The sequence below is a fragment of the Alexandromys fortis genome, unplaced genomic scaffold (genome assembly GCF_014885135.2).
Source record: "Alexandromys fortis isolate MF-2015 unplaced genomic scaffold, M_Fortis_MF-2015_v1.1 scaffold_19, whole genome shotgun sequence".
Lineage (NCBI taxonomy): Eukaryota > Metazoa > Chordata > Mammalia > Rodentia > Cricetidae > Alexandromys > Alexandromys fortis.
In genome coordinates, this window is record NW_026067890.1 from 7,679,012 (window position 1) to 7,693,766 (window position 14,755).

Below are 14,755 nucleotides of genomic sequence, written 5' to 3' on the forward strand. Positions count from 1 at the left end.
GTCTCCCTGGTTCTCTGTCCTAAGCTGTGAACTGGAATTCAAGCTTTCCTAGGCTTCAAGTCTACAGTGGACAGCTGAGGAGATTGCTGAGCCTCAATCACGTGAGCCAATCCATGCTTAATTAATTCCTATCTACCTAACTACTTATCTGTCGTGCTCTTTCAAGAGCTCTGCCCACACTGTGAAATTTCAGAGTACCTGGTAGCTGTAGTAGGCTGGCTTGGGGCTCAAGAGAAAAAGTGCATTGTAATTGACACATAGGAGCATGAAGGCTGAATCTCCAATAGATAATTAAATTTTTTAGTAAACTGTGGTGCTCACACTTGGGAAGTTACCAGAAATATGTAAATGGGACTTCAAGGCACGCTGAAAATTTGTTCCCATCAAAGATAGCAAAAGAATAATCTGGTAAGTTCCTTTGTAAATTCCTTTAGCTCCTAAACATGCAATAGCTTCTGACAGTTCCATTTGAATTGGCTTCGGACTTGGAAGAAGTTTTTAGGGAGATGTTAACCTCAAGTTACAAGACGCAAAGAGTCCAAGTGCCAGACCACAAACAAGAATACATTGGAGATCAGTTCTGTGACAAGGTAGAGCCTGGGCTTGCTTTTGCTTTTACATTTTATTTTCTGACACAGGGTCTTACTGTGTTGCCCTGTATACAGGGCTGGTCTGGAACTAGCTTTGCAGGCCAGGCTTGCTTTCAACTCTGAACAATCCACCAACCTTTCTCCTCAGAGCTAGGATTAAGAATGTGGGCCTCTGCCCAGCTGATTTTTTTTTTAAAACAATTTGAAGTGATTGGAAAACAAAATAATTTCATGACACATGAAAATCACATACAATCTAGATTTTGATGCCGACAAGGTTTTATTGAAAAACAGCCACACTCATCCATTACCAGTTGTTTATGGCTGCTTCTAAACCAAAAAGCTATGTAACTGTTACAGAGATCTGCTGTCCATAGTCCGAATCATTTATATCTTGCCCTCTAGAGAACAGCTGCCACTTTCTCTATGAGTTGTGCTTCAGACTTTGCTGGGATTTAAATCTTAGAAACATCCTGGGCTAATATTTTATGATCTTTATTTTTTTTTTGGCAATTTTCCATAGAATGTGTAATGTGTGGAAGGGGACACAGTTCATAAGTGCAAAAAAAGACCAGCTATATTAGCTTAAAAATGAGTCTCTTAATTTTTTTTTTGAGCCAGAAGAAATTCATTTCACATGAAAATACAATATTCTGGAGATAACTATTTGAAACATGATTGCATTATTTAAGAACTTAGAAGCTTATAACAGAAACATTGATAAAAAATAGGCACCAGAGAAGAAATTTATACAATTGGCCAATATGTAGTGAAATCTCTTCTGTGTTGAATCAACAAATGGCTAGTTTCTACTTCAGTATTAGAGAATGCAGAGGGTTTTAACTGAGTAGTGCATTAAAGTGAGAAACAATATTTCTGCTTGCAAACTCAATTGAGTTGAAAGGGTGTATATATGAAACTGCTGTAAAATACAGAAATTAGTTTAATGTTTCAAATAATACATTCCCAACAGGGAATATGGACCAAATAGAAAAAATTTTTAAACTTAAAAATCTTTTATAAGCTATTAAAAATAACAGAAGCTCTTTTCTAGTATTTTACAATGTTATAAAAGCAAGAATTATAAACATTGACATTTCAAATACAATTTTACAAACTTTACATTATATACAAACTCTTCATACTAAAAGCTGTTTAAAAATAAGCTTTAAGGATCAATTTCAATTTGCTATTCAAGTGTTTAAGAGAATACAAAGTAACAACCACCAACTACAACAGCTGGAAAAAACAACAAGAACAAGATTTGGCCAAGAATTGATTAACAGTGTGAATTCAGACTTTTATAAGCAATTTTCAGTTTATCTAAAAGTACTTAAATACACTTTGGATTTTAACAATTTATGGGACTCATCAAGCTATTGATTTTATCAGTTTACTGCATTTTAAAGTAATGATTACAAAATTTACCCATTCAGAGATATTATAAAGACAACTAATTTTGTAGTTCTCAATTCTCTGGGGTAGGCGTTAGGAAACTCTTCTAAAGCCCAATTAGTTTATTGGCATCTTCCAAAATAAAATCATAACCAATAAAGCAATTCAATTAACTTACTTCAATTAACAATTAATCAACATAGGAATCAAGATTCCTTTCAATATAAACTCCACTCCATGGTGGAAGTGGAGATAAAATTACTATTGAAGAAAAAAAAAGAGAATAAGATTTCATCAAGATTAAACCTTTATATAAAGGCAAAAATTTAACCTAAGCATTGACAATCTTTAGCAATCTGTAAGTCACCAAAGCAGCAATTACAGCAACAGTCCCAATAAGAAAGCCCAATGCTAATTTGTAACACTGGTTATTAGCAGCCCAAAGTAAATCAAACCAAAGGGAAGGCCTTTCACATTTCATACAGAGCTAGAAAACAATTTAACAAGATACAAGTTACTTTTAACTTACATGATGCAAATGTTTTTAGTACAAATTATAAAGGCTAATTTATGTTAAGTAGATATTCTGAAAAGTTGTAGAACAAAATAAGTTTTATATGGCCTTGAGATTTTGATTAAAAAATGTTGATCATTAAGGCAAATGCTTTCCAGATGATAACATAACAAATCCATGGGTGTTTTTAAGACACTTGAAGGAGCCCACGTACTAGACTATCACAGAAGTCAAAAGCATGTGGGGATAGCCATCTTTGGGTTACCCACTAGAAAGTGCTCTGCAAAAAGCAAATACTGCTTTCGCTATACAAACTGCATCTCTTAATTAGCAAAATGCACCAACTCACACATTAATACAGGCTAGCATAATACATGTCTACCAGCCAAATTATAGCAGGGAGGAGGCATGGCGTTTGCTCATCTGTTATATACAGCAAATGAATTTTACCTTTCTTACTTTTCAAGGTATACCATGACCACTCCATGGAAATTTCTAAAACACTTGGCAAATTCACATCATAAACTATGTAAGGTTAACCTGGTTAATAATTTTCAATACCAATTTCTGTTTTATATATCATTAGGTTTGGTTAGTTTGTACATTTAAAGGCTGGCTCATTTGTCTTACAATGGACACCAGGGTTTCTATCTTTGTTTAGAAGGGCAGTGGGAACCAAGATGGCACTATGTAATAGATCCTTCTATGTGCTCAGTCTGAGACAGCGAATTATTACAGCGGCCACTGCTCTCTGGGAAACAGAGCTTCGGTCTCTGATGATATTTCAATCTGTATGTATCAGTCATGCAACTATCAACTGAGAAATAGGTCGTTAGTGAAATTGCTTCATTTGGGCACACAGAACTGGAGTGTTGATGTGGTTGGCATGGTGCGTCAGGTGCTGCTTCTGAGTCTGTCTGAGAATCGTGAGCTGCACAACTGGACGGGTAGTTGTGGGCCACGGTGTGCTGCCTCCCTGGGACAGCATCTTTGTCGCTTTTGTGGATCATGTGCACACTTCCTTCTGAGCTTGGTCCTAATGCAGTACTCAAACTGTGTTTTGGAAGATTGAAGGAATTAACTTTGAACACCTCTGGAAGTCTGCTATCAGGTATAAATTCCACTCTCTCTAACTGTGGCACACTGGGCGCAGAATGTTTCTTTGGCGGCAAAGGGGGTGGTGAGCTGCGGCAGTGGGGTTTTGGCATCTGACAGCTGTCAGTGTTGCAGGCTGACTGCAGTGTGTGTCCTCTGGATAGGGAGTTCTCAGAGTAACACTGCTCAGCAGTTCTCCCGTGTGACGACAATGACGACGGTGAGACCGTTTCTTTACTGCTGACTCTGGTTCCGGGCACAGAACTATCATTAGTGTGAAATGGCAAGCCTGTCCCTTCAGACATTTCTACTTCATGCCACTCAGAAAACTTGGTCCCATCAGAGTTTCCCATTTTTTGCTCATTGGTCTGGTAGACATGATCTCTTGCACTATGGTCCTTAAGTGTTTGTGGGCTGGCTGAAGGGAAAAACTTGTCACTGGTTTCGCCAATATGTGACCTGAAATTTGAAAATAAAAATACAAAGTAAAGCCAAATAACCGCATAGAGAAACTAAATATTTATCTCAGCTTGATTTTCCCAATTTATGGTTTATAGTTTTACAACACAGCAGTGGAAATGGGGACTGTTTTGTAGCCATGCCAGAACTGTACATATATGACTACCAGAAACATCCACCACATTAACAATCATTATCTCTGTCTCTGTATGTCAGGCTTGTGGGGGTGGAGAGACTGAAACCAGGGCCTGTCCATGCTAAGCATGCACCCTAGTATATCACTACACAGTCACTCCCCAGATCACATTCCTAGTAGTTAGAAATGTGATCTTAAAAAACATTTCAAATTAAAAACACTGAAATTATATTTATTTATGATAAAATATAACATACAATTTAAGGTAAATGTTACAAGTGAACAATTCAAAACTTTTAAACATTTCCAGCCAACATTACAATGCTTACAAGCAGCAGAGGTAGAGAAAGTTAAATTCTGATATATAGCACAGGGTTTAATCAAGACTGGCTTGAGGTAATTGGTGATTTTAAAGTAAAGAGAAATAAAATTATTTTCTCCTATTGTAAAGCTATTTTTCTTCCATGAATTATTTGGGATGAAACAACAGAATGGCATGGCTCAGTAAATACAACTATGATGAATCTCAGTTTCACTGCTTTCATATGCCACTTGATCTGAACCGCAAATGTTGTGGTTTTCTGTAAATACAGTAGACCTTCCTTATTCACGGTTTTAGTTATCGAAGGTCAACTGCAATGTGACTCATTAAATGCAGAATTCCTGCCATCATCAATTCAGTTTTAAACAGTACAAAGCTCTGAGTAGCATGCCATTGGGGACCTGACCCGTCCTGTGTGCAGTCTGCCCCTGCCCTTCAGCTGTTACACTGATGGCTGCTGTGCCCTACCCAGTGCGTGTGCCCACCTAATCCCAGCCTCCAAGTGCAAGCACAGTGACTGATATCAGCTCTGAGATGCCAAAGGAAGTGCTAATATCTACAGTAAGAACCCGTGACCGTGGAGAAGGAAAATGAAAGTCATGCTGGTTTTGTTTACACCTCAAACTACAAAACCGTCAGTGCTACAGGGTAAATCACAAAAGGCATTAAGCACCCCTAGGTGAGTATAAGAAAAAGCCAAGGACACTGGTACTACACGTGCATTAAAATAATAAAGAACTGTACCCAGCAGTTTGTAGGCATTCTACCTTAGGCCTACACACTATTAAATAATACCGGTAAAATATGCACTGCAATGCTTTTAGATTAGAAATATACCTGCATGTCTTCTGCCAGAGTTCCAATTATATGTAAATTTAGGAACTGAAATTTTCCTATTTGTAAATATCTATGGTTACCTTTTTATGAAATGGCTTTTTATTTGCAGATGTGATTCTGGGTGGAGCTCATGACATTTATCACCTGCTTCCAAGTCCTGGGTTTTTTTCCTAAAACCTGGGGTAGAAACAGGGAGGGAACATAAAATTATTTAAATTATCTTACAGACTCTATCCTACTCAATTTTACATTTATGTAAGTAAGCTAACAAAAAATATTCAATCCTTTTGTGCAAGTAAAGAACAAAAGGCACATTCTTCAACACAACTAAAAATAAGACACCCACCGTCCCCACCCAGCCACCCCCCACAATTTTTCTGTTTGTTTAATGAAATCTTTTATAAGCAAGAAGCAAGACTACTTGTTCTTAGTATGTCGGCAGTCCCAGAGCAGTGTTATTCTGGCTCATGGGTACTTCCCGGGGCATGTGCTTTACTGAGAAAATGTTACGGGAAGTATCCCGCATCTGAAGACATGGTAACTCTGAGCAGGCCTATTATCGTTACAGCTGCCTCCTTAATGCGATGAGAAGCCATTTATTTGCCTTACCTCATGGGAATGTTTAGGGACATCAATTGAATTAAAATGGTGGGATGGTATTAAAAAGCACAGAAGACAAACTCCTACCCATCAAGGCATGTACATCAATTTTATTAAATTATTATCATCTTTGTGTACAAACAGACTCTGCAAGGCTACATAACTTGCTCAAGATTATATTGGTAGCAAACGCAAAACCAGATCTGTGTAATTCAAGCCTGTGCGTTCCCTCTCCAGTGCTGGGGATGGATTTGAGGGCTTCTACACAGCTCCTGTAGGGATGCGGCCAGGCATCACAGCCACTCGCTCCTTTGGTTTGTTTTTGGAAGCACTCTTTTAAAGTCAAACACTTCCCAACCGTTATCTAGGTTTGCCTTTTTTCATCTTTCCGAAGCTTGATCTTCAGCTCCAAAGAAGTCTTGTTTATATCAGCATGTGCTGATTTTTCTCTAAGTAAACGAATACTTTTAAATATTTCTCTCTCCACCATCAGCATAGGAAATGCTGACATAATCCTCAGAAACAAAATCTGCTACAATTGAGAATTCTTCCCTTTTGTACTTTTATCTGTTTCCATTCATTCCCCTGTCCTAACTAATTTGTTTGTCACATCTATGAACTGAAGGCTACAAAGAAAGCAAAAGGAACATAAGCTTACAAATCACTGAGGTGCTCTAACTTAGGTGGCCTTTAGTCTCTAAACAGAACTTCTTGGTATTTTATAAAACAAACAAATCTGATCATTCTAAATTCAACTGGGAAGTACAGTTGACTAAGATAAATGTTACTCTAAAAAGGATCAATAGTTATGATCAGAAAGTTAAACTTTAGAAGTGACTTAAAGCCGTAGATTAGCATTATTTAATCATTGTACACTGATTAAACATTTAACTTTGTGCCCAATGAATACAAATATGGTTTGTAAATATATAATAAACATTTTTAAAGAAACAAACAGCTCCTTCCTTGTCCCGATTATTCACACACGAGGCAGCAGGAGGCAGCAGAGGGCTTACAAACATTTCTGAAAATTTAATAGCACCGTGGCAGGCATTCAACCCAGTGGTTTGAGTTCAGAATTCCGACTAACTTAAAAATAGATGTGTTCTTTCCCCCTGCTGCTGACGCAGACATCCACATGTCTTGACTGGGAGTTTTGGCTCCAAGGTCTTTATAAACCTGGCAGTCCAATTTTAACGTTAACCCAGCACAGAAGAAACCTCAGTACTAAGGCAAGCGACTCTAACTCATGTTTACTGCTTCTGTAAGAATGACAGAACACAAAATTCCAGACGCTGATATATACGCTTTGTCTAAGGCTTGTGTCTAGAACAGGTTCATGGAGAAATACACTCACATGAGCCAAAACAGTACAATCTTCACTGGATGTAGTGAGGTTTAAAAACACAACGCTAATTATTATAGTTCTCAACTTACATACTTATTTCAACTTATAATTACAAATGCTAAGCATTCAAGAATAGGAATCTAAACACTAACTTATTTACAAATAAAATGTAATTAAATATTTCAGGAGAATCACGAGACTTTTAACTTTCTAAAAATATTTCATCCATATACTAAAAAGATAGTGAGATAAGTTAGTATATAGCAATCTGTGCTACATAAGACCTAAGCTTTGTAATGTTATAAACTAAAACAGTAGAAGTTAGTTACTTCCTTTGTCACTGGGATTATATTTTAAGGAAAAAAATTTTGTTATTTTTTTATAAATGAATTCCAACACTACAAGTTTAGTTCTTTAAAAATGCATAGATTACATTTCATAAAAGTTCAGAAAAGATTAGAAACTAAAAGTGGCACAAAGAATATACAAATGCCCCTCAAATGATCAAATATTAACATTTAATACCCCTTTAAACACCAAAAAATAAGTTGTATACATTATAATCTACTACCCTCAACGCTACCCCCATCATACCGCCATTTCTAATACTTCTTTATCGCATAACTAATGACTTCTTGCAAAACCAAGCTGGTACTCTGAAGTTCTGTTTCATTTGTTCTTAAAGCTCTCCATCTCCCTGGTTCCTCTGTGCAGTGTCCTCTCCTGTTTTCTTTTATATTTTTGCAGCTACTGAGACTCGGACCCTTCAGCAGCTGCTCCTTCCAGAGGCTCTGACTTCCACTGTTTCTCTTACTCAGCTTCTTTGCTTTCTGTCCTCTCTTGTTTTGCAGTTCCCAGTCTTCCTGAATGATTGGTTCATATATAAGGTATTCAATACCACACGGAATGGTTACAAAGCACATTATTTTCTTGATTTCAGGACTTGTTTCTTCACTGAACAATAAAACCTTATTTATCGAGGTGATGAGCTCAACAACTTAAAGCTTAACACCATATTATCTGTCTTTCACTTCCCTCTTATTTTCCCAGTGTACCTGGTTATGCTAGCCCCAACATGGCTTCTTCCCTTTCTCATCATGTATACCTACCCACTACACTCAGCTCATCTTCCTGGACATGGCTAATGCCTTAGTTCATGACCATATAGTTATCTTTTAGGTTAGGGCAAAATTCAGATAATTTTTCTCTGTGCTCAAAATTCAACTTTACACTGCTACCAAAGAGCACAAAGCTGCAACCTGATATAGGTCCTATTAATTCCTCTTGTGGTCATCTCGTAACCTCCACGTCTATACCACTCCAGGCCTGCATTTGTCAACCTGTATGATCATTTCTGACAGCGTACTCTTTGCATATATCTTTTTTACTGCATTGGAAAGAATTTGAAATCCCCCTAGGAATTTAGAAGAGATGCTAGAAATTTCAAGTATCATTATGGCAACTTCAAGAATATCCTTGTATCGCAGCAGAACTCATGATATGGTGATAAGGCTACAAGAATCTCTAGTAATAAAATGCTGATGCCTTTGACTGGTCTTGACAGGCACTCACACACAGGGCAGATATTCACAGATACACACAAGAATGCAAAAGAGTAAATTTCAAAAACAAACAAAAAGCCAAACAAACCACCACAGGATATGGCAGCACTAAAAAATGACTGTGAAGATGTTCACAGTAACAGTGTTTACAATAGGTAAAAGGCAGCAACAACTCAAATAACGTTCATCAACCAATGAACAGATAAGCTCTAAGAAAATGAAGTTCCTGGATAGCAACAACAGATATGCCGTCATGGATGGGGAAAGCCCAGGCAGCCTCAATCCTACACAAAGAATTGCAGGCTACGATGGAATGGTGAAAGCAGGAGAAACAGGCTCACCCATGAAGAACACACCAATTGGTTATCCAGTACCAAATGGTCCGCTTGGAAAACATGTAAATAATATTCTAGACTCAACAGATTGTATTTATGTACTTAGGAAGATACATGTATGTATACAAATGCTTATAATAAAAAAAAAAGGCATCCATGGATTTGAAAAAAAGCAAAGAGGGACACGTGAGAGCTTGTAAGGAGGACAGGGAAATGGGAAGTGATACAATTATGTTATTATCTCAAAAAATGAAAGAAAAATGACATTCTCACATGTGTTACAGCATGGATAATCGCTGGGGTCATTATGAATAAAATGGCCCAGATACAAAGGATATATAAAAACCTATTTACATGAGGCACCAAGAACAGCCAAACTTGGTGACAAACAAGCCAAAAGAACCAGAGTGACAGTTACAGTTTAATTTCTTGAGGGGAGAAGAGGAAGCTGTTTAGTGAGCAGAAAGCTTAGCTTTCGATTAAAGAAGTTTGGGAGATGGAGGTGGTGAATGCTAATGACACATAAAAATAAACTAGAATGATAAGTTTTGTTAAGTATTCTTTACTGAACACTGATGTTCAATGTGTAAAGTCGCTGCGAACAATAAGGTCTTCATCATGGAGATCGCCATGACCTTGTGTTTTCATACCCACCAGGAAACGAGGAACATTCCCTGAACTTGCAGTTATTGTTCATTTCACTGACCTCCGCTGTGATTTCTGGCCAACCTTTTACTGTTTCCTGTAATACTTGTTACTTAGACTTCTATCGGGTTTTAAAACAAGCCAGGCATTTTACTATGGGAAGGGAAAGTTACTTCCTTAATATAAAGTGTTTCCTCCTGATAGCAAACATTTGATGAAAACAAAATAAATTATCAAATAATCATTTTCAAGGCCTGTAACCTGGAAAATAAACTCCACAAAAACCTTAAGGAGGATAAGGACTAAAATGTTTGATATTTGGCTCTTTATGGCTGTTTACTGTGAAAAGGTTACACTCTCTGTCTGAATTCTAAAACTTCAAGTGTTCTTGTGCACCTCAGCAGCCCCGCCCCTTTCCTCCCCTATGGGCCCTCACGTTTGTCTGACTTATAAGCGGCTGTATATTTAGGAAGTCACCTGTAATAGAGCCGCACCATCACGTATTATTTCCAAACTGACCCTTTTCTGATGACTGCTTGTCAGTCTTTCTTAAGTCTATGGTATCATTTCCGCTATTCACGCACTCCCCAGCTCTAGGCATTTGTAAACCACACTCTCCATTCCCCTGCTATATTACAGCTATCACACACACTTCATTCAGCTCTGGGGATTTCTTAGAACTCACATTCCATTCTTAAAATGAGGTCTCCTTCTAAGAGTTCCCTTAGACAATGGGGAGTGAGCAGAAGAACATGTGCCACTTCTAGTGTGACATTTAAAGATGCTGTATGTTCCTTCATTCCTACAGTTACAGTACTGCTTGTATGAGGCCTTGACTGACACATTGCACAGATATGAACAAGGCATAAACCTATGACAAGACACTGAAATCTTGAAGCTAATACCACATTAGGAAACATCTCTGGACATGAATATAAAGACTGGGGGACTGAGGTAGGAAGACACACACTAAATATGGGCAGCAGCCTAGGCTCAATATGAGCAGTCATCTTTCCCTGCTTCCTGGCTGCAGATGCGATGTGTCTCAGCCACCTCAGCTTCCTGTGATCGCCCATCCCCTCGCCATGCTGAACTCTTATACTTTCAGGGTGCAAGACAAGATGACTCAAGTCGCTTCGTCAGGTATAACACAGCAACAAGAACACTACTAACACAGTAAGCTAGAGCCTGTGTACCCTGTTGATGTTTCTCTTTCTCACTGCCTAGAGTAGCTGATGCCATCCTTTAAAGGCCTTTGAGCATGAACTTCCCTTATGGCAGGGAGACCAGCTCTGGCTTGCCATTTGGTGAGGTTATCTGATATCTTGGTCTCAGTTCTGGTTCACAATTTAAAGCAGGGGCCCATTATCTACATTCTGGCCTCAGTTCTGGTTTGCCATCTGAAGGTAGGGAGTGCAAAGACATCAGTCCCCACGCTAGGTCACCGGACAAGGTTAGGTAATCAGCAGAGAATCCAGTCTCCCCCAGTACTATTTCCCTCTACAGCTCTTCCTTATCTATAGACTACACAGTCACTGTGGCAAGCCACTCTGGGTCTTCACTGTTCATGTCCTCCACATCCTGTCCAAACTGTCCCCTCCAAAAACTACAAAGCCCAGAGAAATGACCTAGCTAAAATTCCTGACACACAATTCAAATAAACAATTTAAAATATGTTCACATAACTCAAAGAGGACATGAATAAATTCAAGAACACAAACAGCTGGATAAAATGAGGAAGTCAATTCAGGATACTAATAGAAGTCAATAAGGAGATAGCAATATTGAAGAAAAATAAATCAAAATGATAGAAATTAAAAATACAATAGGTGAAATAAAAGTTCACTGGAAAACTTAGCCAACAGAACGGATCATGTGGAGAAGACTTCAGAACTTGAAGGCAAAAGAGAGGAACAGGATTACTCAGTCAAGGTCAATGATAAATTTTAAGAGTATATATGCATATATATATATAAATTATTTATACATATAAGTTAGATAAACAGAAAATCTTTGGAACACCATGAAAAGCAAAACTGATGAATTATGAACACAGAAAGAGAATAGGAAATACTTTCAATAAAATCACGAAACATTTCCCAAATCTTGTGAAAGAGGTACCCATCCAGATATAAGAACATCATATAGATAGGACAAGAAAAGAAACCCATATCATATAGTTAAAACACTAAATATACAGGACAAAGTATGCTGAAAGCTGCAGGCGATAAGGGCCAACCTACAAATTAAGACAAGTCCATCAGAATAATTGCTGACTTCTCAATGGAAACTTTAAAAGCCAGAGGACCTGGGAATATATAGCTCAAATTCTGAAAAAAAAAAAAAAATCACCACAGCTAACCCAGCTTAATATATCTTGCAAAACTATCTATACTAAATGAAGGAGAAAGGAAAATTTACCATTACAAAAGCAAGCTAAAGGAATTTATCACCCAAGTCTAAGTCCCACAGAGGATACCTGAAAGATTTATTTCAGACAGAAAGGAAAGATAAGAGGTCCATAGTAAAAAAACAAGAAGGCAGTAGTTATACAAAATGACAAAAAAAAAAAAAAAAAAAACTAAAAAAAAAAAANACAAAATCAGAATGAAAGGAATCAATACATACTTTTCAACAATAACTCAATATTAATGATATCAATGTTCTTGGCAAAGACAGAATGTAACAAATTGGATTAGAAAATAGAACCTTTCCTTTTTTCCTGCTGTTGCTTTCTTTTCTTTTTTTTTCCGAGACAGGGTTTCTCTGTAGCTTTGGAGCCTGTCCTGGAACTAGCTCTGTAGACCAGGCTGGTCTCGAACTCACAGAGATCTGCCTGCCTCTGCCTCCCAAGTGCTGGAATTAAAGATGTGTGCCATGGATCATGTGGTCCTTCTGTTGCTTTGAAGAAATGCACTTTGTCATCAAAGATAAATGTCTTAGGATGGAAGAGTGGAAGAAGTCTTTCTCAGTGGGAGGTCTTTCTGTATATGTGTTGCTTTTATTGGTTGATGAATAAAGCTGTTTTGGCCAATAGCTTAGCAGACTAAACCCAGACAGTAAATTCTAACAGAGATAGAGTAGGTGGAGTCAGAGAGGCCATGTAACCTCTGAAGGAGAAAGATACCAGAACATTACCTGTAAGCCATAGCCTCATTGAGATACATAGATTAATGGAAGTGGGTTAATTTAAAATGTAAGGGCTAGCTAGGAATACATATTAGTCTTTGGTCAAACAGTGTTGTAATTAATATAATTTTTGTGTGATTCTTTGGGTCTGGGCAGCTAGGAAACGAAAGAAGTCTCCATTTACAATGAACAGGATGTGGAAGTATACCAAGACATAGGTATATCATAACAGCGAACAATAAATCACTGTAATTCACTCTTTACTGAAACCATCAGGCATATATAAGTGCAATTTTTACCTTCTAAGTGGTCTTTGCTCTGATGAGATATACACTCCACACTGTTCATATTTAGACTGCTCATCTTAATCTGTTCACTGGAAAAGAAAACACACAAACCAAGCACATCAGTTATTGTGGATTATCTTTTTTTTTTCAAGAAATAGGAAATAACATTTGTTAAAACACTACTGCATGCTATTCTAAGAATTTAATGTAATGCTTGTTATTGTTCTATTTTGTTTTACAGTTCAAGATGACCTAGAATCCACAATCCTCCTGCCTTTGCCTCTGAAGTGCTACAATTAGTGGCATGGCTTAATGCATACAATTTAATTTATAGCTTACAGACACTTAAATGTAGTTACACTCCTTATGATGAAAAATTGGTTTGTAAATCAAATTAATTTGCCCAATAATTAAGGTGCACATTTCTGTCTTTACAAAGTCCTGTTCTTTCTACTTTGTGTTGCTGCATTTCCAGACGTGTATGAAATTTAGTACTAAGAAAAAAGTTCCTTTATTTCTTGATGGAAACAATTATTTTAGCGAAGCATAAGCAGCTGAATTGTATAAACCCAATTTTTTAAAAAATGAGTCAATGTGGTCAAGCACTAGGTAAAATTAAGTACGTTTTTGAAAAATTAAAAACAGGAAAACGTAGTAAAAGAATGATTCTAAGAAAACACCCACTAGACTGAAAGCAAGCATGTTTGGGAGATTACAGAGAGGAATGTACTATTGATAACAATAAAAAATTATGCATTTAGAGTTAATGAACTGATCACAAATTTATTTTGCTCAATTACTTTATATTTGCTTCCATGGAACTGTGTTATAGGTAACAGAAACTACCCAGTTCTGAGATACAAATGTGTGTGTATATGTATGAATATGTGTACTGACAATAAATATATATACACACATATATACATATGTAATATAACATAACATATTATCTCTGACACATATATTTTATATATAATATAAATAATTCAACAATGAATTCACTAATCAGCTTAACTAAAATACCAATTTAAGTCAACACTTTAAAGCCTTTACTAAAAAATCAACAGTTGAGAGGAAACGCTGGCTCGATGGTGAAGAGCGCTGGCTGTCCGTCCAGAGGACTGGTTCAGTTCCCAGCACTCACATGGCAGCTCACAGCTGTCTGTCACTCCCAGGGCTCCAACACCTTCTTTGGGTCTCAACAGGAACCACATATATTTGGTGCCAGACATACAAGCCAAACACCGTCCCCCCCCCAAACCAAATGAGTTTATTTTTAAAAAATCAAGTTGATAATAATGAAAATAAAGCTATACATTTGTAGTTTTCAAGTTTAACAGAGAGCCGTTATTTTAAAGTCAGGAAATAAATAAATAAATCTTAAAGTTGACAATATGAGTTGTCAAACAAGCTGCAATATACTAAGTCTCTTCGCTCTAAGTTCACATCAAACACAAACCTGTAAAATTACTTCAAACTTAAATTAAATCAAATTAATCAA

General features: G+C 37.1%; 1 protein-coding gene across 2 annotated transcripts in view; it reads right to left on the reverse strand.

The window, feature by feature from the left end:
* Positions 1-1,069: 1,069 nt before the first annotated feature.
* Usp53 (ubiquitin specific peptidase 53) overlaps positions 1,070-14,755 on the reverse strand; it is a 46,539-nt gene continuing 32,853 nt past the window's right edge. For both annotated transcript variants that reach the window (XM_050138674.1, XM_050138753.1), the window contains 3 exons: positions 13,267-13,343; positions 5,429-5,525; positions 1,070-4,053 (listed from right to left, as the gene is read on the reverse strand). In XM_050138674.1, the coding sequence (XP_049994631.1) occupies positions 3,186-4,053; positions 5,429-5,525; positions 13,267-13,343 (1,042 nt within the window). In that variant the 3' untranslated portion in view covers positions 1,070-3,185. The remainder of the gene's footprint in view (positions 4,054-5,428; positions 5,526-13,266; positions 13,344-14,755) is intronic.